Here is a 21,269-nt window from a genome sequence, read left to right on the forward strand (position 1 = left end):
AACCACTATAAATGATTGCACAACATATTTTCTTGTAGGATCTGTGCAATGAGCTGCATGCAAGGATTGATGTAGTGGATGAAGAAAGATATGACATGGAAGCTAAAGTGAACAAAAGTATTACAGAGGTACAGTCTCCTAGGAGATCCTGCTTGTTGTAGTAAGCTGCACCCCAGTTCAGGGATTGTACATCTATTGATATCTATATTTGACTACTGCCATCTCCTTTCTTGCCTTCCTGACAAACACAAAACTTTGAACAGGCTCTCATGACCCTCTTCTTTATTAAACCCAGACATCTCTCATCCTAAATTCCTAACCTTTTGTTTATGCTCATTTCTACCCCTTCTGTGTCACTCCTATCAGTCTGCCCCGCCCCTTTAGTATGTAAGCCCTCACGAGCAGGGCCCTCTCTCCTCATATACTTTTCTTAAACTATATCTCTGCCACCCTAATAATTGCTTCAGTGTCCTGTCCCCTGATGGAACAGTCATTATTTACCATGTACTTGTCCTAAATTGTCTTCTTAACCCATGGAGTGCTACAGAAGAAGGGGATGACCTGCGTGGGAGCATGGAGAGGTGAGTATGAATGTATGTTGCATGAAAGGTGTGTGCATGTATGCGAATGAAATTGTACTTTATAGGGTGTGTTTGTATGTGTTTATGTTCACATTGGTCATGCCGTGGGACTACATTTCCCAGCAGGCCCTTTAATTCCTCGCATGCTAGCAGTGGCGTAACTATAAATTTTGCTCCCCCCTGCCAAAATAGTTTCTGGCGCCCCCCTCTCCTCTTGATAATGCCCCTTACACATTACGCCACACACTGTAATACATAAGCATAACCCTCCCCATATCCCATAGCAAATACCACAATGACCCTTCCCAGTGCTTTACTAATAGAGAATAATGCTTACCCGCATGCTTCAAATTGTGTGTCATTTCACGCGGTCTTGTTTCTGTTGGTCTGTGCATCTTCTGACAGCAGCCGACAGGAGGCAGGGAGGCATGGATACACATGAGGAGATAGCAGAGGTACAGATGTGGAAGGCAATAGAGGAACACATGAGAAGGATGCAGAGGAACACATGGAGGGGAAGGGGTCAGAGGTAGAGATATCATAGGGAGCAGAGCAATGGAAAGTGTGGGGGGGGTAACAGATAGAGGTGATGTACAGTATATATAGGAAAGTGAACAGAGGCACAGATAGCAGAGGGGACAAAGGCATAGAATGGGCAGGGGCACACATGGGGTGGGCAGAAGCAGGGGCACACATGGGGTGGGCAGGAGCACATATAAGGTAGGCAGGAGCAGGGGCACATAGGGGGAGGGCAGGGGCACACATGGGGTGGGCAGGAGCACATATAAGGTAGGCAGGAGCAGGGGCACACAGGGGGTGGGCAGGGTAACACATGGGGTAGGTAGGAGCAGCGGCACACATGGGGTGGGCAGGGTAACACACGGGGTAGGTAGGAGCAGGAGCACACATGGGTTGGGCAGGGTAACACATCGGGTAGGTAGGAGCAGGGACACACATGGGTTGGGCAGGGTAACACATCGGGTAGGTAGGAGCAGGGACACACATGGGGTGGGCAGGGTAACACATGGGGTGGGCAGGAGCAGGGACACACATGGGGTGGGCAGGGTAACGCATGGGGTAGGCAGGAGCAGGGACACACATGGGGTGGGCAGGGGCACACATGGGGTGGGCAGGAGGAGGGACACACATGGGGTGGGCAGGGTAACACATGGGGTGGGCAGGAGCAGGGACACACATGGGGTGGGCAGGAGCAGGGGCACACATGGGGTGGGCAGGGTAACACATGGGGTGGGCAGGAGCAGGGACATACATGGGGTGGACAGGAGCATGGGCACACATGGGGTGGGCAGGGTAACACATGGGGTGAGCAAGAGCAGGGACACACATGGGGTGGGCAGGATAACACATGGGGAGGGCAGGAGCAGGGACACACATGGGGTGGGCAAGAGCAGGGGCATAGCTATGGGACCTTGTTATAAGTTCATACTCACAGGCACTAGTGGAAGGAAGCACTGATAATAAAACAGCCCCCTGAGTTGCTTCCTGTGAGAAGCAAGTTTCATGCTGCCACGAGCAGCAGCAGCAGCTGTGTCAGTCACTGTACTCAGTGTAATGTAACCCCCGGCGCCGGCTCCTGCTGATAATGAAAAGTGACTCTTAGAAAATGGCTGCCAAAACTGTCTGCAATACGGGGGCAGCCATTTTCTAAGTGTCACTTTTCATTATCAGCAGGAGCCGGCGCCGGGAGCGAGTGATGGGACAGTGACCGCCGATGCGGTCGGGCAGCAGCGCAGCGGGTAACTATAGCACCGCAGCCCCCCCGGCGCCCATAGTTACTCTGCGCCTCCCCGCCACGGCGGGGGCTGCGGAGGCTTAGTTACGCCACTGCATGCTAGAACATGTGCTTCCCCAAATCCCTGCAGCCTATTACATCTCCCTCACAGGGGGAGTTTACTAAGCTGGGAGTTCTTTTTCACATGGGATGTTGCTATGGGCAACAAATCAGAATCTACTTATTTATTTAGCACCTTCTAGAAGATTATAGTATCTGATTGGTTGCCCATAGGAACATCCCATGTGAAATAGAACTCCCATCTTAATAAATTTCCCCCATAGACTGTGAATTTGACTAGGGCAGGGAGTGGTACTGGTGAGAATGATTAAATAGAAATATGTATATACTGTAGATATAAAGAAATTGACTTGTAACTTGAGGATTCTGTTGTACTGTCTGAAATGTTCGGCTAACATTGTTCTTTTGTACATTATGAATTATAACTACGCACATCAGCCACTAGGTGGCACTCTCCATGTAAGGATGTTCTCAGTTATACCACATGTACAAGGAGAATCTAATGGATGAATATTATTTTATAAGCAACAGCAACAAATTGGCCAAATATAGGTAAATGCTAACTCGTGATATGTAATAAGTAACAGTATTTAATATAGTGAATGAAGGGCCTAATTCAGTACTGTTTGATAAGCAGCCATCGTTTGAGGCTTAGCGAGTGGCCTAACGCCACCCACCACCTGGCCAAATGCCCTCGCCGCCTAATCCTATCAGTAAAATGCGGATGAAGGGAAGAGAAATCATTCGATAATCGCCGACCATCAAATGTTTTCTCTCCTCTTTGGAAATAAAGAGGGGAACGTCCAGCATTTTCATGGGGACATCCATTAAATGCTGGGCATTCCCCCTGCTCCGGCCCTTGCCTGCCCCCCCCCCTCCTCTACTCGTGCGAACGCCTCGGTGACTGTGACATTCGCGCTTGCGCAGCCCCCCCCCCCCCCCCCACCTTTATATATTGCATTTGGGACCTATTTACCAAGCCTCTGGGGCCTTGCTAACCATGGAGAAATAGCAGTGCTGTATAGAGGGATCTGTTTACGGATCCCTCCATCTGATTCAGCACTCATAAGGTAGAATTTACTAACACTTATAAAAATCAAAAGGTGGTGATGTTGCCCATAGCAACCAATCAAATTCTGTACATCATTTCTCTTTTGCATCCTACAAAATGATAAACAGAGTCTGATTGATTGCTAAGCTTTAAAATATTTACCTTATAGCAGGCATGTCCAAACTATGGCCCTCCAGACTACAAATCCCATCAGGCCTTGCCACAGTTTTACTATTAGGAAATTCTAAAACTATGGCAAAGCATGCTGGGATGTGAAGTTTCACAACAGCTGAAGGGCCACAGTTTGAACATGCCTCCCCTATAGTGTGCAGGTATGACCCAAGGTATAGCACGTGCAGCCACTAATGTTGCCTTGGCAGAACCTGGCAATGTTGACCCAGTGGTGCCAATAACAGCAAAAGTATTAAATTCAAGATTTGCCAGCATAGCTCCTTATCAGAGCACATGTTCCAGCATGAGTGCAGTGATCAATAGTTCTCCCAAATCGCTGTGAATATCAGGGATAGGTATTTGATGTTGGGATTTTGGAGCATTAGTGACTATTTTAGTGAATAGCCCCTTAATGAGCATTGGCATATTTTCCCTCTTGGGTCACCATGATAAAATAGATGATCTGACCCAGTGGGAGGACTAGAGTGCACAGTTCTGCCCTGTGGCCCAGGTTGTTTCAGCCTATGAGTGATACTGTAGGTGTTCTCATGTAATTAGCATTGGTTCACATTTCTATACATAAGGGTGTGCTACAAAAACATTAGCATATCCAGGGAGTACTCTGTAAACACCTAAGAGGCTTCTTCTTGGTAAATCTAAGTTCCAAACTATAGAGTAATTACTTAGAAAACATTTCACACTCCAGATGTACCTAGCAAATGCAGGTATCTGATGAACATATTTAGCAGTGATGTGAATTAGGAATCCATTGAGTCACGCATTAATACAGTTTTATTTTCCATGTATAGAAGGTGAATAACAAAAATAGATTATATATCATCTCTATATATAAAAGGTCAAATCATCCTCATCTTTTTGAGGTATAGTACTGCAAGTGACCACTAGAGGCCACCCGTCTTACCAAATTACTCCTTCACAGAAAGTGAAACCAAAATTATATGTTTCAAACTACCTGGATATGGAAAGATTGAGCTTTTTACTAGATTATTAATATTGGCACCAGCATTATGGGCAAGGTCAAAACTACTATAGGTGCAAGGGAGGCAGCTGCTATGGGGCCCAGAGCTGAAGGGGGCCTATCTTTATTGTCTAATTAATATGTTTTACACTTGTCCCCATCAGTTGCTAAATAGGGGGCCTTTAAAAACTTTTGCTATGGGGCCTATGAATATCTAGTTTCGCCCCTGATTATGGGGGTCTACCTAGGCACCAGGCATACCTCCCAACATAGAAGATTTTTAGATCGGGATGCATAAAAAAGGGGCATGGCCTCAGCCGGGGTTTGGCTTCGGGGTAATGGCGTGTTCCCAAGCCAAGCCTCTCTTTCACTCAGTAGACACACAGCATCTACTCCCCAAGGCAGGCAAGGGCAGTAGCGCACGCAGGGGGGGTTTCTAACTACCCAGAAACCCCCCAGTCTAGGGACCTAGACTGAAAGCTGAGGGTCCCCTCTTTCCAGGGGTACAAGAATTATAAAAATCGGCCATGGGGAACCGGAGATATCTGACTTCAAAGCAGTGGTCCCCATCTAAGCCTGTTAATTGCTCTTCAAGATCTTTTTGACTTAGAGTTTTTCTGAGGATATATTCCAAAAGCTGGGACTCTCCCCCTTTGACAGACACTAGAAGCTTGTCTCTACTCTGCCCAGAACCAGAGATTTCAGCCTTCCAGCAGCTGGTTACTGCTCCAGCTCCACACACCTGGTATGTAGTTTTATATATTCGTTGGCAGATTGCTCTGCCTTCTGAACTCTGATCCCATAGTCCCCAGTACCATTTGGTAGGAGGGATTCTCTAGGTTTTAATTCCATTAAAAGCTAAGAAATCTAGTTCCGGGAACTGGAGATATCTGCAGTCAAGCAAGCTGTCCTCCCACCAGAAAATTATGAATAATAAGCCCACTCCACTATACACCCCTCCTCTGCATATTACACATCCTCTACCACCCTGGAAGTTATGTATCAGGACCCCTTCATTCAGCCCAATGCCCCCTTCTCCCACCTCATCTCCCACCATCTGTGCAGTAAAGGGATAATTAGTAGAAATTACTGATCCAGGCCCTACATGCTGAGCGGTTGATATAATACTCCCTACCAACCGCGGGACATTAAAGCTTCCACTTCCACTTCCACATATATATATATGTATATTATTATTATTATTATTATTATTATTTATATACAATTGGTCTATCTATAATACTTTAACTGACTCGGCATATACTGGGCCACCTAAGTGCCCATCTCTGTGCTTTGCTCCGCCCCTCTCTGGAAACCCCCTTCTGAAAATCCTGCATTTGCCCCTGAGGGGGACACCCAACCCCCCCCCCCCACTGTGGAACATTGTCAGCTCTGGGCAGGACAAGGGACAGTTCCACTAAAATCAGGTGAGTAGGGAGGTATGGCGTTAGGGAACTGTATTGTATAGCAATATGGAGTACTAAAATGTGTGGGTGAGATTTGCAAAGTAGATTAGATGAGTCTAAAGGTCCAAGGTCCTTATTCAGATCTGATCGCAGTAAAAATTTGTTCTCAACAAAACCATGTGTACCGCAGGTGGGGCAGATGTAATATGTGCAGAGAGAGTTACATTTGGGTGGGGTGTGTTGAAACTGAAATCTAAATTGCAGTTTAAAAATAATGCAGCCAGTATATTTCTGCACAGAAACAAAATAACTCATACAAATCTAACTCTCTCTATACATGTTACATCTGCCCCACCTGCAGTGTACATGGTTTTGTCCATTTTGAGAACAAATTTGTACTGCGATCAGATCTGAATAAGGGCCCATACACACTGGTTTTTTTGCCAAGCATGTATGCACAGCAATGATCTCTGGGCTGAAATTCGCTGAGTTTATACACAACACGATTTTACCCCTGCTCAGCAATTTATGCCGCTGTTAATGGCTTTCCATAGCAGGATGCTATGGAAAGACATTCAGTCTGCTGGTAGAACCAGCAAATGATCAGCGGCCACCGCCTGCCCATACTCACTGGGTGGCTTTTGTGTTGAAAGCAGCTCAATCGGCAAAACTGAGCTGCTCTCAGCTCAAAATCGCCCAGTGTGTGTGTGTGTGCCTTAACTTTACTAGTAAATCAGGTAGATGTCGGTGTCCCCTAATGGATTCGTAGCTGTGATCCTATACACAGCGCATGAGCAAAAATATGGAAATAATGTACTTTTTTTGCAAAAGCTATGCTAATGCATTTCAGGGCTTGTTCATATATTACAGTATATAGTGTTCTATCCATAGGCGTGTGCAACACATTTTAATAGGGGGTGCACCGTCAAAGGGGTGTGCATAGCTCCATCTATTGGGCGTGTCTTACACCACCAATTAGGCATGTCTACCATCATCGATTGGCACTGGCTACAATGTATCTACAATATCTCTCAGCCACACCATAATCTGCCTATTTCAGTTTTAATCTTCTAATTACTCTGTGTAACACTAACAGCACAAGCAAATAAAGTCATAAACATATATGGATGACGCAGGTATGTAGTAATATGACAATGGTCTAGTACAATTACCAATGAAAAATACACATTATTGATTGATAGGTGCTTCTTTTAATGGAATTCAGTTCTAAAAAGAAAGAGTCTTTGGCTGGTATTGTTAGCGGCAGAGGTGTTCATAAGGGTGGACACAGCATTAGGGGGTGCCTGTGCACCCCTAACACTCAATGTGCGCACACCTATGGTTCTATCAGACATGGGGGCAGATGTATTAAGCCTTAACAAGAGATAAATGCGAGGGTGATAAGGAGAGATAAATGTTCAGCCAATCAGCTCCTAACTGACTTTTTCAAACAGAGGCTGTAACATGGCAGTTAGCAGGTGATTGGCTGGACGTTTATCTCTCCGTCCTTATCACCCTTGGATTTATCTCTTGTTAAAGCTTAATACATCTGCCCAGGGGCGGATTTAGGGGTCTGGCCGCCCTTAGGCACAAACATTTTTGCCGCCCCCCTATTAGACATGAGGGGGGCTGGGGGAGAGAAAGATGGGGGGGGGGGGGGTAGAGGGAAATAGAGGAGACAGGAGGGGAGGAGAAAGAGTTAGAGAATGGTGGGGCAGGTGGAGAGAGCATAGAAGAGAGGAGATAGACCGGTATGTGGAGAGAGAAAAACAGAGAATAAACAGAGAATAGAGAGGGGGCTAGGGGAGACAGAGAGGAGGAGGGAGAGAGAGTGCAGGGGTATGAAAGGCTTCAGACAACACCTTATTCCTCTTAATGTCCACCACTCCCCACCCACTGCCAGTAGAGGCTGCACTGTGCCTCCCCCCCGCTTCATCACTGTGGCCCCGAGTACCTGAAAGCCATGGCAGCAGGTATCTCTTGACTAACATAGGGTCCGCTGGGTCCTCATTGGCAAGCTCAGCCTCAGTCTCTCACCAGTGCGGTAAGGAGCGTGGGACGGAGGTAGCGCAACTCGACCGCCGCTGACTGGCTCTGGTAGCTCCCCCTCACCAGCACTGGTGAGGGGAGCATGTGGCGGTGGCAGCAGGAGCTTGACCGCAACAGCTCTGCTGGAGGGGAGGATCGCGGGACTGAGGAGGCACCACTGAGGGGGAAAGAACTGCAGCAGGGTGAGCGTGGGACTGCGGCAGCACTGGAGGGGGGGCTGGACTCCATATAGTGGCTGAGCTGAGGGTCTTTCTCTCACCAGCCCCCGGCGAGGGGAAAATTAGATGGTGGGAGCGTGGGAGGGACTGTTAGCCCGCAGCACTATATTTAAAATAAAAATTTCAAATGGTGCAGACTGCAGAGGATTGTAACTGGCAGTGGCTTGACAGCTGCCGCCCCTAAAAGGGTGCCGCCCCTAGGCACGTGCCTCACGGGCCTAGTGACAAATCCGGCCCTGCATCTGCCCCATGGTTCCATATAATTGGTCACAGGAAAACCTATTTGAAAATGCATGTGGCCACAGGGATCATTGTACCAAATAACTAATGGAGACAAATTATGTTCCATTTAAATATACAGTTCATACTGTATATCTCAGATTTCTTTTTCCCCAAGTATATAACAGCTGCATAGGGTGGTGGCAATAAAGGACGCTGCTGGACTCTTCAGGGTTTTAGGGAGAATGCATAGTTGCCCACCCTCCTGCATTCTGCAGGAGACTCCTTGAAATAGCAGCAATCTCCCTCTCTCCCTCCTTAGTCTAGCAATCTCCCACATTTCACCTAGCCCACATTACACTGTTACATTTTTGGGGAAAAAAAGAAATGGGAGACAGATACATTTATATTGAATCATCTGCACCGTTTCCCAGCACTTTAGCAAGTATTGTATCATTGCTAACTGCTTTGGGGCTCATCTACATTTGGATATAAGTCATTTTAAAAGATTCCTCCCAGATGTAGCAGTACACACCCACGCTTCTAGCTGTAATGTGCACAATCTCTTTTTATAATCTCTCCATATATGGAACTAGACACGCCCTTTGGGAGGAGCATAACACGCCTCCTCAATGGGGAGCTGTGCAAAATTCTATTAACAGCTATAATCTCCCTGAAACTTGTTTTCAAATGTAGGCAAGTATGGATTGCGGCTATTTCACAGAGTCTCCCTGTTACTGCTGTACAGAAAGAGATTACAAGTATTGATATTCAATAATCTCAACTCTATAAATATTAGCATTGCATACAACTTTGAGGAGGTCATTCTGGTTGGCTTGCAAAGCAACGGTAGTTCGCTGCTTTGTGAGCTTTATATCACCGCCTGCCGGGCGTGCGAATGCCCACCCCCCAGTGCTGCACGGCGAATGTCCCGCCACACTGCGAATGGATGTTTTGCATAAACATCCATTCGCAGACTTGCATGCTGGCCTGAATTCATTCAATGGTCACCCACCATCGAATGATTTCTGCAATGCTCGCAAATCAACTTAGATCTGCGGCGTCCTGCTCCGAGAACTGGATGGGCAGCTGACACCCCCGAAAGGCAGGATCCCTCCTGGGTTTGCAGAGAAAAAAGACTCTCTCTTTTTTGGGGCACTCTTTTACTCAGATTACGCGTGGTAATCTATAAATACTACCCCTGTTTTCTATTTAGCTTCAAAAAGCGTGTACGGGAGCCAAAGAGGTATCATTGGTTAACCTATACCTACACCCTAGAGGTTTATAACTGCTTAAAATATATTACTGATCTGCTTAATAACAATGTTAGAATGTCATAAAATAAACACTGGTACCAGACACTCTGGGTGAGATTTAATAGGATGAGAGATTCAGAAAGTGAGAGATTTGGTAAGAAATCTCCAGATTTTTTAAAGCGGCAATCATTCAGACGGCAAAACCAGTTTGATTTTGCTGTGCGCTTTAAAAAAACCTGGAGATTTCTTCCCAAATCTCTCACTTTCTGAATCTCTCATCTAGGGTGGCCAATCCCGGGATCGGGATCGGCGGGATCCCGGGATTTGGCCCCCAAAACGCCGGGATTTCAATCCCGGGATTGGAATTTCCAATCCCGGGATTTCGGGATTAAACTGCGCATGCGCAGTTTAATGCCGGGCAGCGTCTGAGCACTCAGACGCTGCCTGGCTTCCCCAGACCCCGCAGTGCACAGCGTGACGAAGTCACGCTGCGAGGTCACGCTGCGCAGGGCACACGGCACAGCCGCACATCCACGGCTGCCCGCCCAGCGCTCCCGGCCACCCAGCGCTGACGGCCACCCGCCCGCCCACCCAGCGCTGACGGCCACCCGCCCACCCTCCCAGCGCTGATGGCCGGCCACCCGCCCTCCCACCCAGCACTCACGGCCGGCCACCCGCCCGCCCACCCAGCGCTAAAGGGCACCCAGCGCTCCGTAACAACCACCCACCCAGCGGTTCCTGACAACCACCCACCCCCACCCCCCCCACCGGTCCCTGACAACCACCCACCCCCCCCACCCACCCATCGGTCCCTGACAACCACCCGCCCACCCAGCGGTCCCTGACACCCGCCCACCCACCCAGCGCTCGGGCGGCCAGGGTGTTTTTTATTATTAGGGACGCCAATCCCGGGATCCCGGGAATCCCGGGATTGAGCATTTTTCAATCCCGAATCCCGGGATTGAAAAAAATGCCCCGGGATTGGCATCCCTACTCTCATCCTATTAAATCTCACCCTGAGTGCCTAAAGCTTGAGAGCATTGTATACGGTATAGAAGCATTGTTTATACGCATTCTCTAAATATATTAAAACTCCACATTGTGACATTTATATCTGTATCAGGACGGTATAATTTGCATGTATACCTCCTCCGTGGCGGAAACAAGGCTATCTGTATAAATTGAGGTTCTCAATACGCACACGATTGATGTATTTTCTCTTTATTGAGGAACAAATGTTGCAGGATATTTGTAACAAAGTCTTGAAGTGTAGAACCTAATAGATACAGTATCCTCTCTAAACTTGTTTCCAGGATTGCCAGATCTCTCTGTATATTATCTGTCTGTATACATTGAGGTTCTCAATACGCATATGTTTGATGCATTTTCTCTTTATTGAGGAACAAATGTTGCAGGATATTTGCAACCAAGGGCCTTATTCTAGTTCACTCTTAGAGACAAAATCCTTCTTAGATGGGCAAAACCATGTGCACTGCAGGGGGGCAGATGTAACATGTGCAGAGAGATTTAGCTTTGGGTGAGTTATTTTGTTTCTGTGCAGGGAAAATACTGGCTGCTTTATTTTTACACTGCAATATAGATCTCACTTTGAAGAAAAACCCCACCCAAATCTAATTCTATCTGCACATGTTACATCTGCCCCACCTGCAGTGCACATGGTTTTGTCCAGCTAAGAAGGAATTTGCCTCTAAGAGTGAACTAGAATAAGGCCCCAAGTCTTGAAGTGTAGAACATGATAGATACAGTATCCTCTCCAAACTTGTTCCCAGGATTGCCAGATTTCTCGGTTTAGTATTAAGAGCATATGGTCTGACCATATCCCCTGAGTAAAACTTGGAAAAGGGGAATTAATACTCAAAAGAGATCATTACCGGCATACACAAACAATCTCCTCGAAATCGATAGAGGATTGATGATATTGCACCAGAATACACGGAGATACAAACGTATACTGCTTTTTATCTGTCATTTTTTGTTTACATGTATGTGTGTCCCTGTCTAGTAAAATGTCTGTCTAGTCAATATTTTAACATAGAAATTAAAAGTTAAATCTTAATAATACCTCATAAACCAGGGGAATCCCAAAAAACTCTGTCCAGGGTTCTTTTCCCCATAACTTTGTGTACTAGTGAGTAACCAGTAGCTCCTGCATAACTACAGTTACTACTATCATTCAATGCAGGTACCTACTCTCATATGAGAGGCCTCAATCTGTAAACACGCCAATAGAGTGACAGGTTTGACTGTGGGCACCTCATCATACGCCACCACAATATTTAAACACAATTTATTGAATTTATAGATTACCACGCGTAATCTGAGTAAAAGAGTGCCCCAAAAAAGAGAGAGTATTTTTTTCTCTGCAACTATAGCCACTCTCCTGGGTGCACCTCCACTTCCGAGATGAACGGAGGGAGCATGCCCTCTCTCGAAAAATAACCTAGTTATTGTGGAATCAAATATTTTCGCATATATTTATCTTTCTGTGATATTAACCTGTGCACTGGTCGCCAGCCCTTTCCCCTTTTCCCTTCAACAGTGCCCTCCTGGGTTTGCAAGGGGACACACAGGGTTTTCCTGGGTGCAGCCACCATTTTCGTGTGTACGCCCACGAAATGCAGGGCATTCGCATGTGAGTGTGCCCGGCCTGCCTCCTACACGCCCCCCTTGCAAGCACTTTGGAGACTATGCAAGTCTCCAAAGGTGCCCGCAGAGAAGCCCTGCACATCTGCATAAGCGAATATGCGCATGTGCAGAGCTTCAACATCGAACTCCCTGTGCGAACGTAAGGGTGAGTTTGCTAACCAGAATGAGCACCTGAATGTGTTCCAACTGAAAAAATAGACATTAACTTTTTATTTATTTTTAAATGAAGGTTAAATAGTAACTCGCTGTTAAATTCAATCGTATCTCTATGCTGTAAGCAATTGTAACTCTTTGTTGTGAGCAATAGTAACTCTCTGCTGTGAGCAATAGTAACTCTTTGCTGTGAGCGATAGTAACTCTCTGTTGTGAGAGACAGTAACTATCTGCTGTGAGCGATAGTAACTCTCTGTCGTGAGCGATAGTAACTCTCTGCTGTGAGCGATAGTAACTCTCTGCTGTGAGCGATAGCAACTCTCTTTTGTAAGCTATAGTAACTCCCTGCTGTAAGCAATTGTAACTCTTTGTTGTGAGCAATAGTAACTCTCTGCTGTGAGCAATAGTAACTCTTTGCTGTGAGCGATAGTAACTCTCTGTTGTGAGAGACAGTAACTATCTGCTGTGAGCGATAGTAACTCTCTGTCGTGAGCGATAGTAACTCTCTGCTGTGAGCGATAGTAACTCTCTGCTGTGAGCGATAGCAACTCTCTTTTGTAAGCTATAGTAACTCCCTGCTGTAAGCAATTGTAACTCTTTGTTGTGAGCAATAGTAACTCTCTGCTGTGAGCAATAGTAACTCTCTGCTGTGAGTGATAGTAACTCTCTGTTGTGAGAGACAGTAACTATCTGCTGTGAGCGATAGTAACTCTCTGTCGTGAGCGATAGTAACTCTCTGTTGTGAGCAATAGTAACTCTCTGCTGTGAGCAATAGTAACTCTCTTTTGTAAGCTATAGTAACTCCCTGCTGTGAGCGATAGTAACTCTCTGCTGTGAGCGATAGTAACTCTCTGCTGTGAGCGATAGTAACTCTCTGCTGTGAGCGATAGCAACGCTCTGTTGTGAGCGATAGTAACTCTGTGTTGTGAGCGACAGTAACTCTCTGCTGTGAGCGATAGCAACTCTCTGTTGTGAGTGACAGTAACTCCCTGCTGTGAGCGGTAGTAACTCTCTTTTGTGAGTGATAGTAACTCTCTGTTGTGAGCGATAGTAACTCTCTGCTGTGAGCAATAGTAACTCTCTGCTGTGAGCAGGGCCGGCAACAGAAATCTTGGGGCCCCATACACTGATATCTGTGAGGGCCCCCTTCCCCATTAACAACAGTTATGGTAAGGAGCAGGAAGGGAGTAGTGGTGCGGAGCATGGAAGTACGGTGGGAGTAGTGATGCGGAGCAAGGGAGGGAGGTTGGGAGTAGTGGTATGGAGCAGATATGGAGGGTGGGAGTAGTGGTGCAGAGCAGAGAGGGACTTTTTTGCAGAGCTGGGAGGGAGTTGTGCGGAGCAGGGAGGGATGATGGTGGTGTGGAGCAGGGAGGATGGGAGTACTGCACCAGGGGATCTTTATTGCTATTGCCCCAAATAAAAAATAAGGCTTAACACCGCTAGCACACTGCCATGATGCGACCATGCCTGGCTCTCTCTGAGATGAGCTCCAGGCAGCTCCCAGTCCTACCCTTCTTAGTCCTTACCTTACCTATACCATTGAGGATCTGGGGTACTGTGTAGTAGAATAGAATATCCGCAGGACCACAGCAGGCAGCCAGGGGCGGCGGCATGCACAGTGAGTTGGCCGGAGCTGAGCCAGCACAGACACCAACAGGGGTAACACACAGACGGGCCCTGGCCAGGCTCTGGGGCCCTTCAGATTACCGGGGCCCGTCACACATGTCTCCCTTGACCCCCCCCTGTCGCTGGCCCTGGCTGTGAGCAATAGTAACTCTCTGCTGTGAGTGAAAGCCCTTAGTACCTCACCCTTACAAAGCTGGCTTACCTGAAGGCATGCACTGTATCTACCACTGATGTGTGGTAAAGGGAAGTTAATGTTTGTTCTTATCTCCTTCTCTGGCTAATATGATGCCACACTTGTCTCATCATATCAAACCCACATCCTGGAAGGAAATAGCCAGATGCAGGGTTATTATTACCTGTGCTGTATTAGATGTGTATAGCAGATAGTTTCTTATCTACTGTGTTCTTAGTACATTTCTATGCTGCAATTCCTATAAGATAGGGGATGTCACACGCAGCAGTTTTGTCTGATCATTTGCAAGCGCTTTGCTGTATAGCACATTAACGATGCACCCGCAAAGGATGTGGATATGTGGCAGGTAGGGTAAGCACCTGTCCGGGATTACCACAGACAGTCCGGAGGGGTGGCAGCTACTGAATCAGGCCCATAGTCCATGTACATAAGAAACCGTAAATTTGCCAAAGACATTTATTAGGGAGCGAATGGTACTTTCATTTATCTTCCACCTGGCCCCCTACATCTGCCCGTTAACGTCTCATTTCCTCTTGTTCTTGCCAATTTCCTGGGGACTTGGCCACTGGTTCGCTCTCCCACATCGCTGAGCCAGACAGTGCATTTCCTGTAAGCTTGGTAAAGTGGTATCCGTTAGGTCAACACATATGAGGTGGACATGCATTGGGTCGAACACTGAATGTCGACATGGCTTAGGATGACACATGAAATAGGTTGACATGGCTAAGGTCGACAGGGTTGGAAGTACGACACAAGCATTAGGTTGAAAATGGCTAGGTCGACAGTCAAAACGTCGACATGAGTGTTTACTTTTTGGGGGGGAGCCAACATGTGCCAACAGGTGGTATTTCATGGCACAAGGGCATGGAAGGAGAATAGAATAGTGTGCTGAGAGTAGCATGGCATAATGTACAATATTGCATAATGTATATGGGCCCTTCATGTAAGAAGGCAATAACATTGGCATACCTCCCAACTGTCCCACTTACCGCGAGAACGTCCCGGTATTCGGGTATTCGGGGACGTTCCCGCGTCCCGCCCAGGGCAGCCATTGTCCCCCCCTGCAGAGCGGCGAAAAACGGGGGCGCGGCCTGAGGCCACGTCACCCCAAGAGGCCACGCCCCTTTAAAGGTCACACCCCTTTTCAGGAGCGCGCAAGGCTTCTCCGCGCAGGTGTCCCTATCTCCCCCTTCAAAAAGTTGGCAGGTATGTATTGGGAGCAGGAGCGTGCAGAGTGGGTTAGCGCTGTGCATTACCCAGTAGGCACAGATTCATATTTGTAGATTGTTCCTTTTGTGACTCTTCAATCTTCCTGCAAATATAGGACCTTATTCTCCATACGCTCCCTTGTGCACTCGTACAGGGGTGCGATGGTTTGCAACTGCACATGCGCATAAACATGTATGCGCATGTGTGGCCGTTTGGGGCATTGGGGCACAGCAAATTGCTAGCAGTGCGGTCGGGGGACGTGGGTCGGGGGCAAGGGTCTGCACTCATGGGAATGCCCAGCCGTTTATCGGTGTCCCCATGGAAATGCTGGGCGTTTCAAAATGACCCGGTGATGCGGGGTCCGGGCAGCTGACGTCAACGGATGTCAGCTGCCCGACCCCTTCCCGTACAGGGAGGGGCAGGCAGCTGACATCCAGAATAAGGTCAACCAGAATAAGGTCAAATTGACTGACAGTAATTCATCTGTTCTCAAGCATGGTAATTGCAGTTGTGAGTATGAGACACAGATTTTTTTTTAAAGTCAACTTCTATAAAATATGGAATAAATAAGAACAGAGGTAATGACCAATATATATCATATTTGATGTAATATTACCACAATGTATGTTAAATATTTTTTTTTAAACCATGATGTATATCTAAAAATGGCAGCAGCTGCTCTATGATCTAACGCAAGGTTACTGTCCCTTGTACAGATTGAGGACTTGAATCAAAAGATTTTTGACCTCCGTGGAAAGTTCAAACGCCCCCCACTGCGAAGAGTGCGCTTATCCGCAGATGCCATGATGCGGGCACTCCTGGGCACTAAACACAAAGCTGCCATGGATCTAAGAGCTAACCTCAAGCAAGTTAAGCAAGCCAAAAAAGATGATGCAGATAAGGTAAGAAATGCTATCCTGGGCTTTTGGGTTTTCCAAATGAAACAGGATGAATTACTTTTCAAATCACATTGTTGGATACTCATGGTGCTAACTCACCTGAGCAATTTATTTAGCTACAAATAAGGGCATATTGCAGAGGTATAGTGGTTCTGGGGCCAGAAACATATCCTCCTACTGCAAACTATATCTGGCGGTTCACTTTCTGTCGGGAGGAGCAGGTTTGGATCTCTGAGACGAGGCGGGATCCTAGCCTGGCTCTGGTTTTCCCACCAGACTCGGATCCCAGAAGGAGGCAAAATGTCATCATCCTGCTGTGGGATTCTCGTGGGTTTTGGATCCTATATAAATCCCAGACAATCAGCGCCTTCACTGCAGCAGGAGAGGGTTCAGGATGGACCTCTGTTTGTCTGTGGGTGGTGGTGTTGGGTGGTTCTGCTGTCGTACTCCAGAGTACCCTGTCTGCTCTGCTCTATCAGTCCAGGGTTGCCCGGTCTGCCATATACCTGGTAGCTGGCTGTCTGCCCTATCAGTCCTGTGCGGCCATATATAAGGCCAGTAGTGCTACACTGTGCTGCTGTATATTAGTCCAGTAGTGCTGACCTGTGCAGCCATATAAAAGTCCAGTGGTGCCACCCCGTGCTGCTGTATATTAGTTCAGCAGTGCCATCCGGTGCTGCTATATATGTGACCCTCACCCAAGCAAATACCTTGACATATGTGTCATGTAAGGAGAGGCAGCAGATGGAGCTGTACATGACACAACTCCCTCCTCTCTCTCTCTCTCTCTCTCTCTCTCTCTCTCTCTCTCTCTCTCTCTCTCTCAGCCCCTGCTGTATAGTAGTAAGGGATGATTGGCAGATGCCTGGATGCTGGCACCCTGCTTTAAAAGAGGGGTGATAGGGATAGAATTAAGATTTGGAGCTTCAGGCTTAGTTGGCATCATGTCTGGCATCAGGGCTTTACAGCTCAACCAGGAATCAAGCAATTGATGTCCTGCCATTATTACAGAGAACAGTCTCAGGAAGATAACTGTGCAAGCTTACTGCAGCAGGAATGCATTTTTGAAATGTATGTTAAACCTCCAGATTTAAATATAATAGTGAAAGCTGACTTTTGGGCCAAATATAGTAGGGTGTGAGAATCAGAAAGTGAGAGATATTGGGGGAGTTTTCCCATTTTTGTTAAAGCGGAAATCCTATACATTGCTAAATCAACCTGGACACAAATGCCCTCGCAGCTGCGATTCCATACACAGCGGCATAAAATGCAAATGTACCAAATGTTTCCCACTGGAAACGTCTGAGATCTGTTGCTTGTCTACGAAGAACAACTGAAAGCACATCATCATTTGACCATCTGAGCAGGGGCGGATTTAGGGATGAGGGCGCACCTAGGCACAACAATAATGTTTATTAAGTAGGACAGTTACAGGGGCAGTATCTGCATGTCCTATCCATTAACACTCTATTTAAGATGGAATATAGTACAGTACAGTGGATATTTTGCAGTTATTGGTACATTTTGGGCTGACAGTACTATCACAGGCATCCAAGTGCCGCCCCCAAACATGTGCCGCCCCTAGGCACGTGCCTCACGTGCCTAATGGGAAATTCGGCTCTGCATCTGAGAAACCATATGGTGGTGTAAAGTGGGCACCGGAGTGACCAAGTGACTGCTGTCACAAGACCATTGCGGCGCATGGCAGTGACACTTATATGCATGCGTAATAGCGAAGCATTGCTCCACAGCATACAATGTCCGCATTGCGTCCATCTATAAATACTGATGTGATCTACTTTATGAAGATGTTACAGATGGGTTGCCTACAGAGCCTGATTAATCAATATGCTGATTACGCTGCAGCCTAGTATTCCAGGACTGGGGGGAGGTGGAGGGGAGTGGCTTAATTTATTCCATGCTTGTTAGCTATCACCCGTCCCAATGTTCCGGGGGGGGGGGGGGGGGTAAAGTTCTTAAGGTGACTGCGTGATATGTGAAAAAAAGATTTGTAGATTTTCCTTTTTTCGAATATTTACAGAAAAAAATCTTAACAGTAATCAGGTTGGAACCCTCACAGCAGGGAGGCACAATAGAAGCCTATAGGCTTTTACAGGGCAACATTGATCTGAAGATGGCATTGCCCGCCACATCCAGGACCCAGAATGTACCGCATTCTGAGCTTGGCGCATATTTAAACATGGTCAAAATGCATTTTTGAAGGTTTGCCCACTTTTTACTGGTGGCTGCCTCTCGCCCAGTGTGTGTAAATGCTCTGTTAACCATGCTCTTGTCATTACTGCATACACTAGTAGGAAGCTGATATGCTAGAACACAACCTATACCATAACATCTGCTAACCTCCTGTGATTTAGGACATACGTGAAGTAGGAGACTGGAGGAAGAACGTTGATGCTCTCAGTGGAATGGAAGGCAGGAAAAAGAAGTTTGAAACATCTGGAGCTGTGCAAACCTAAGAAGGTACAGTAATATTGTGATGTGTGCTATCTAGTATGTTGGGCAGTGGCTATAATGGTCATGACATAGTATACTTTGTAATGTAGTGTACACATGATGCAATTCTGATTAATTTTCTATCCGATTGTGACTATATAGTCAGAATCAACATCGAACGGTTTTCAGTCACATTCGATGCCGATTCGATCCCGATGTGCGCTCCTGTTTAGTGGAAATTGAACAGAATTTATAGCACAGATCCGTACTATATAGTTAAAATCTAATATGTTTTGCTGGCCATGATATGAATCGTACCGTGGCCTTTATTCAGATATGATCGCAGTACAAATTTGTTCTCAAAATGGGCAAAATCATGGGCCTTATTTTGGTTCATTCTTTCTGACAAAATCCTTCTTAGATGGGCAAAACCATGTGCACTGCAGGTGGGGCAGATGTAACATGTGCAGAGAGAATTAGATTTGGGTGGGGTTTTACTTCAAAGTGAGATCTATATTGCAGTGTAAAAATAAAGCAGTCAGTATTTTCCCTGCACAGAAAAAAAATTACTCACCCAAATCTAATTCTCTCTGCACATGTTACATCTGCCCCACCTGCAGTGCACATGGTTTTGTCCATCTAAGAAGGATTTTGTCAGAAAGAATGAACCAAAATAAGGCCCCATGTGCACTGCAGGTGGGACAAATGTAACATGTGCTGAGAGAGTTACATTTCGGTGGGGTGTGTTGAAACTGAAATCTAAAATGCAGTGTAAAAATAATGCAGACAGACTTGGAGAACCACAAGTCCCAGCATGTGGGGCATTAAACGGCCCGCTGGCACTTGTAGTTCCACAGTAATAAAAATAGTCAAATAAACACACAGACACACAATAAAAATTATACATACTGATACTTACCTATCTTGAGCCCGTCGGTAGGTGCCTGGGTTTGGTCCGGTGCCTTGGTTCTGGTGCCCACCCGGGTGTGGTATATGGTCCCAACAGTCGGGATCCCGACAGTCATTAGCCCGACGTTGGGATCCCGACTGGCCGGACTCAGACAGCGGGGCGAGCGCAACAAAGCCCCTGCGCTCTCCATGCTGCGGGCACGGTGGCTCGCTGCGCTCACCACCTATTCTATTCTCCCTCATGGGGGTCCTTGACCCCCACGAGAGAGAATAGCTGGTGGCGTCGGGACCCTGAGTGTCGGCGTTTTGACTGTCGGGATCCCGACATTGGGATAATGACTATCGGGATCCCGACTGTCGGGAAACTGTCCGGCACCCTGCCCACCCTGCTAGTCTATTCAGGTTTGCTCCTTTTTATTTAGGATATTTTTTTTCTTCGATTTATTTGTGGCCTGAATTTCAGTGTAAAAAAAAGTTGGTCACCTTCCCCTATATGATATCTCTTATATCTTCTGTCTTGTTTACCTTTAGGTCAGGAGGAGCACACATGAAAGCTGCATTGGAGGCATCACAGCGGCCTAGCTCCCATGTTACCTAGTGACAACTGTATTTATCATTCTATAGGATACGGTCACTAGGTCTACATTAACTAGGTCGACAATCATGAAGTCGACACCACAAGGTCGACATGACTGAAGGTCGACAGGGTCATTACATCAACAGGGTTTTTTTTTTTTTAAATTGAGCCGACATGTGGCAACAAGCGGTATTTCATGCCCTACCATCCACTAGGGTATGGTGGGAGAATAAAAAAGTGTGCTGAGCGTAGCGAGGCACCGTGCCCAAAGCATGGCGAGCAGAGTGAGCCATGCAAGGGGATGCAGTACACTTTTTTAGTGTCCATGTCGACTGTGTCAACATTCAGGACAAAAAAAGTGAAAAACCCCATGTTGAACTTTTGACTGTCGACCTTCCCCATGTCAACCTAATGACCCTGTCGACCTAATGACCATGTCAACCTAACCCCACGTCGACTTTCAGTCATGTCGACCTAGTGGTGTCGACCTAATGCTTGTTGACCTAGTTGGTGTGTATCCAATGATCCATACCCCATTCTATTGTCCAGTGCTTGTGATGATGTGACCAGACTACATTCATCTGTATTATCTGTATTTATAGTCACAAATAAATATGTGCTATGCCCGAATTACGTTATTTGTTGGTCTGTTTGCTGATCAATTCATTTTCGTTTTTTTCTGGTAAATGAGAAATGTTGTCTGTCCCGGGCCCCAAAAATTCTGATGGCAGCCAAGTAAAGAGAAATGCACTTCTTATAGATGTATGTATAGATGCTTCTTATAAATGCACTTCTTATAGATGGCTCAATAATATAACAGCGGAGGAGTTATAGTA

General features: G+C 46.7%; 1 protein-coding gene across 1 annotated transcript in view; it reads left to right on the forward strand.

The window, feature by feature from the left end:
• Positions 1-21,063, forward strand: part of TNNI3 (troponin I3, cardiac type) — a 32,344-nt gene extending 11,281 nt beyond the window's left edge. The window contains exons 6-9 of the mRNA XM_083161501.1: positions 39-128; positions 16,311-16,496; positions 18,869-18,974; positions 20,388-21,063. Of these exons, the coding sequence (XP_083017627.1) occupies positions 39-128; positions 16,311-16,496; positions 18,869-18,970 (378 nt within the window). The 3' untranslated portion in view covers positions 18,971-18,974; positions 20,388-21,063. The remainder of the gene's footprint in view (positions 1-38; positions 129-16,310; positions 16,497-18,868; positions 18,975-20,387) is intronic.
• The last annotated feature ends 206 nt before the right edge of the window (positions 21,064-21,269 follow it).

Source organism: Crinia signifera, chromosome 19, assembly GCF_055691185.1.
Source record: "Crinia signifera chromosome 19, ASM5569118v1, whole genome shotgun sequence".
NCBI classification, from domain to species: domain Eukaryota; kingdom Metazoa; phylum Chordata; class Amphibia; order Anura; family Myobatrachidae; genus Crinia; species Crinia signifera.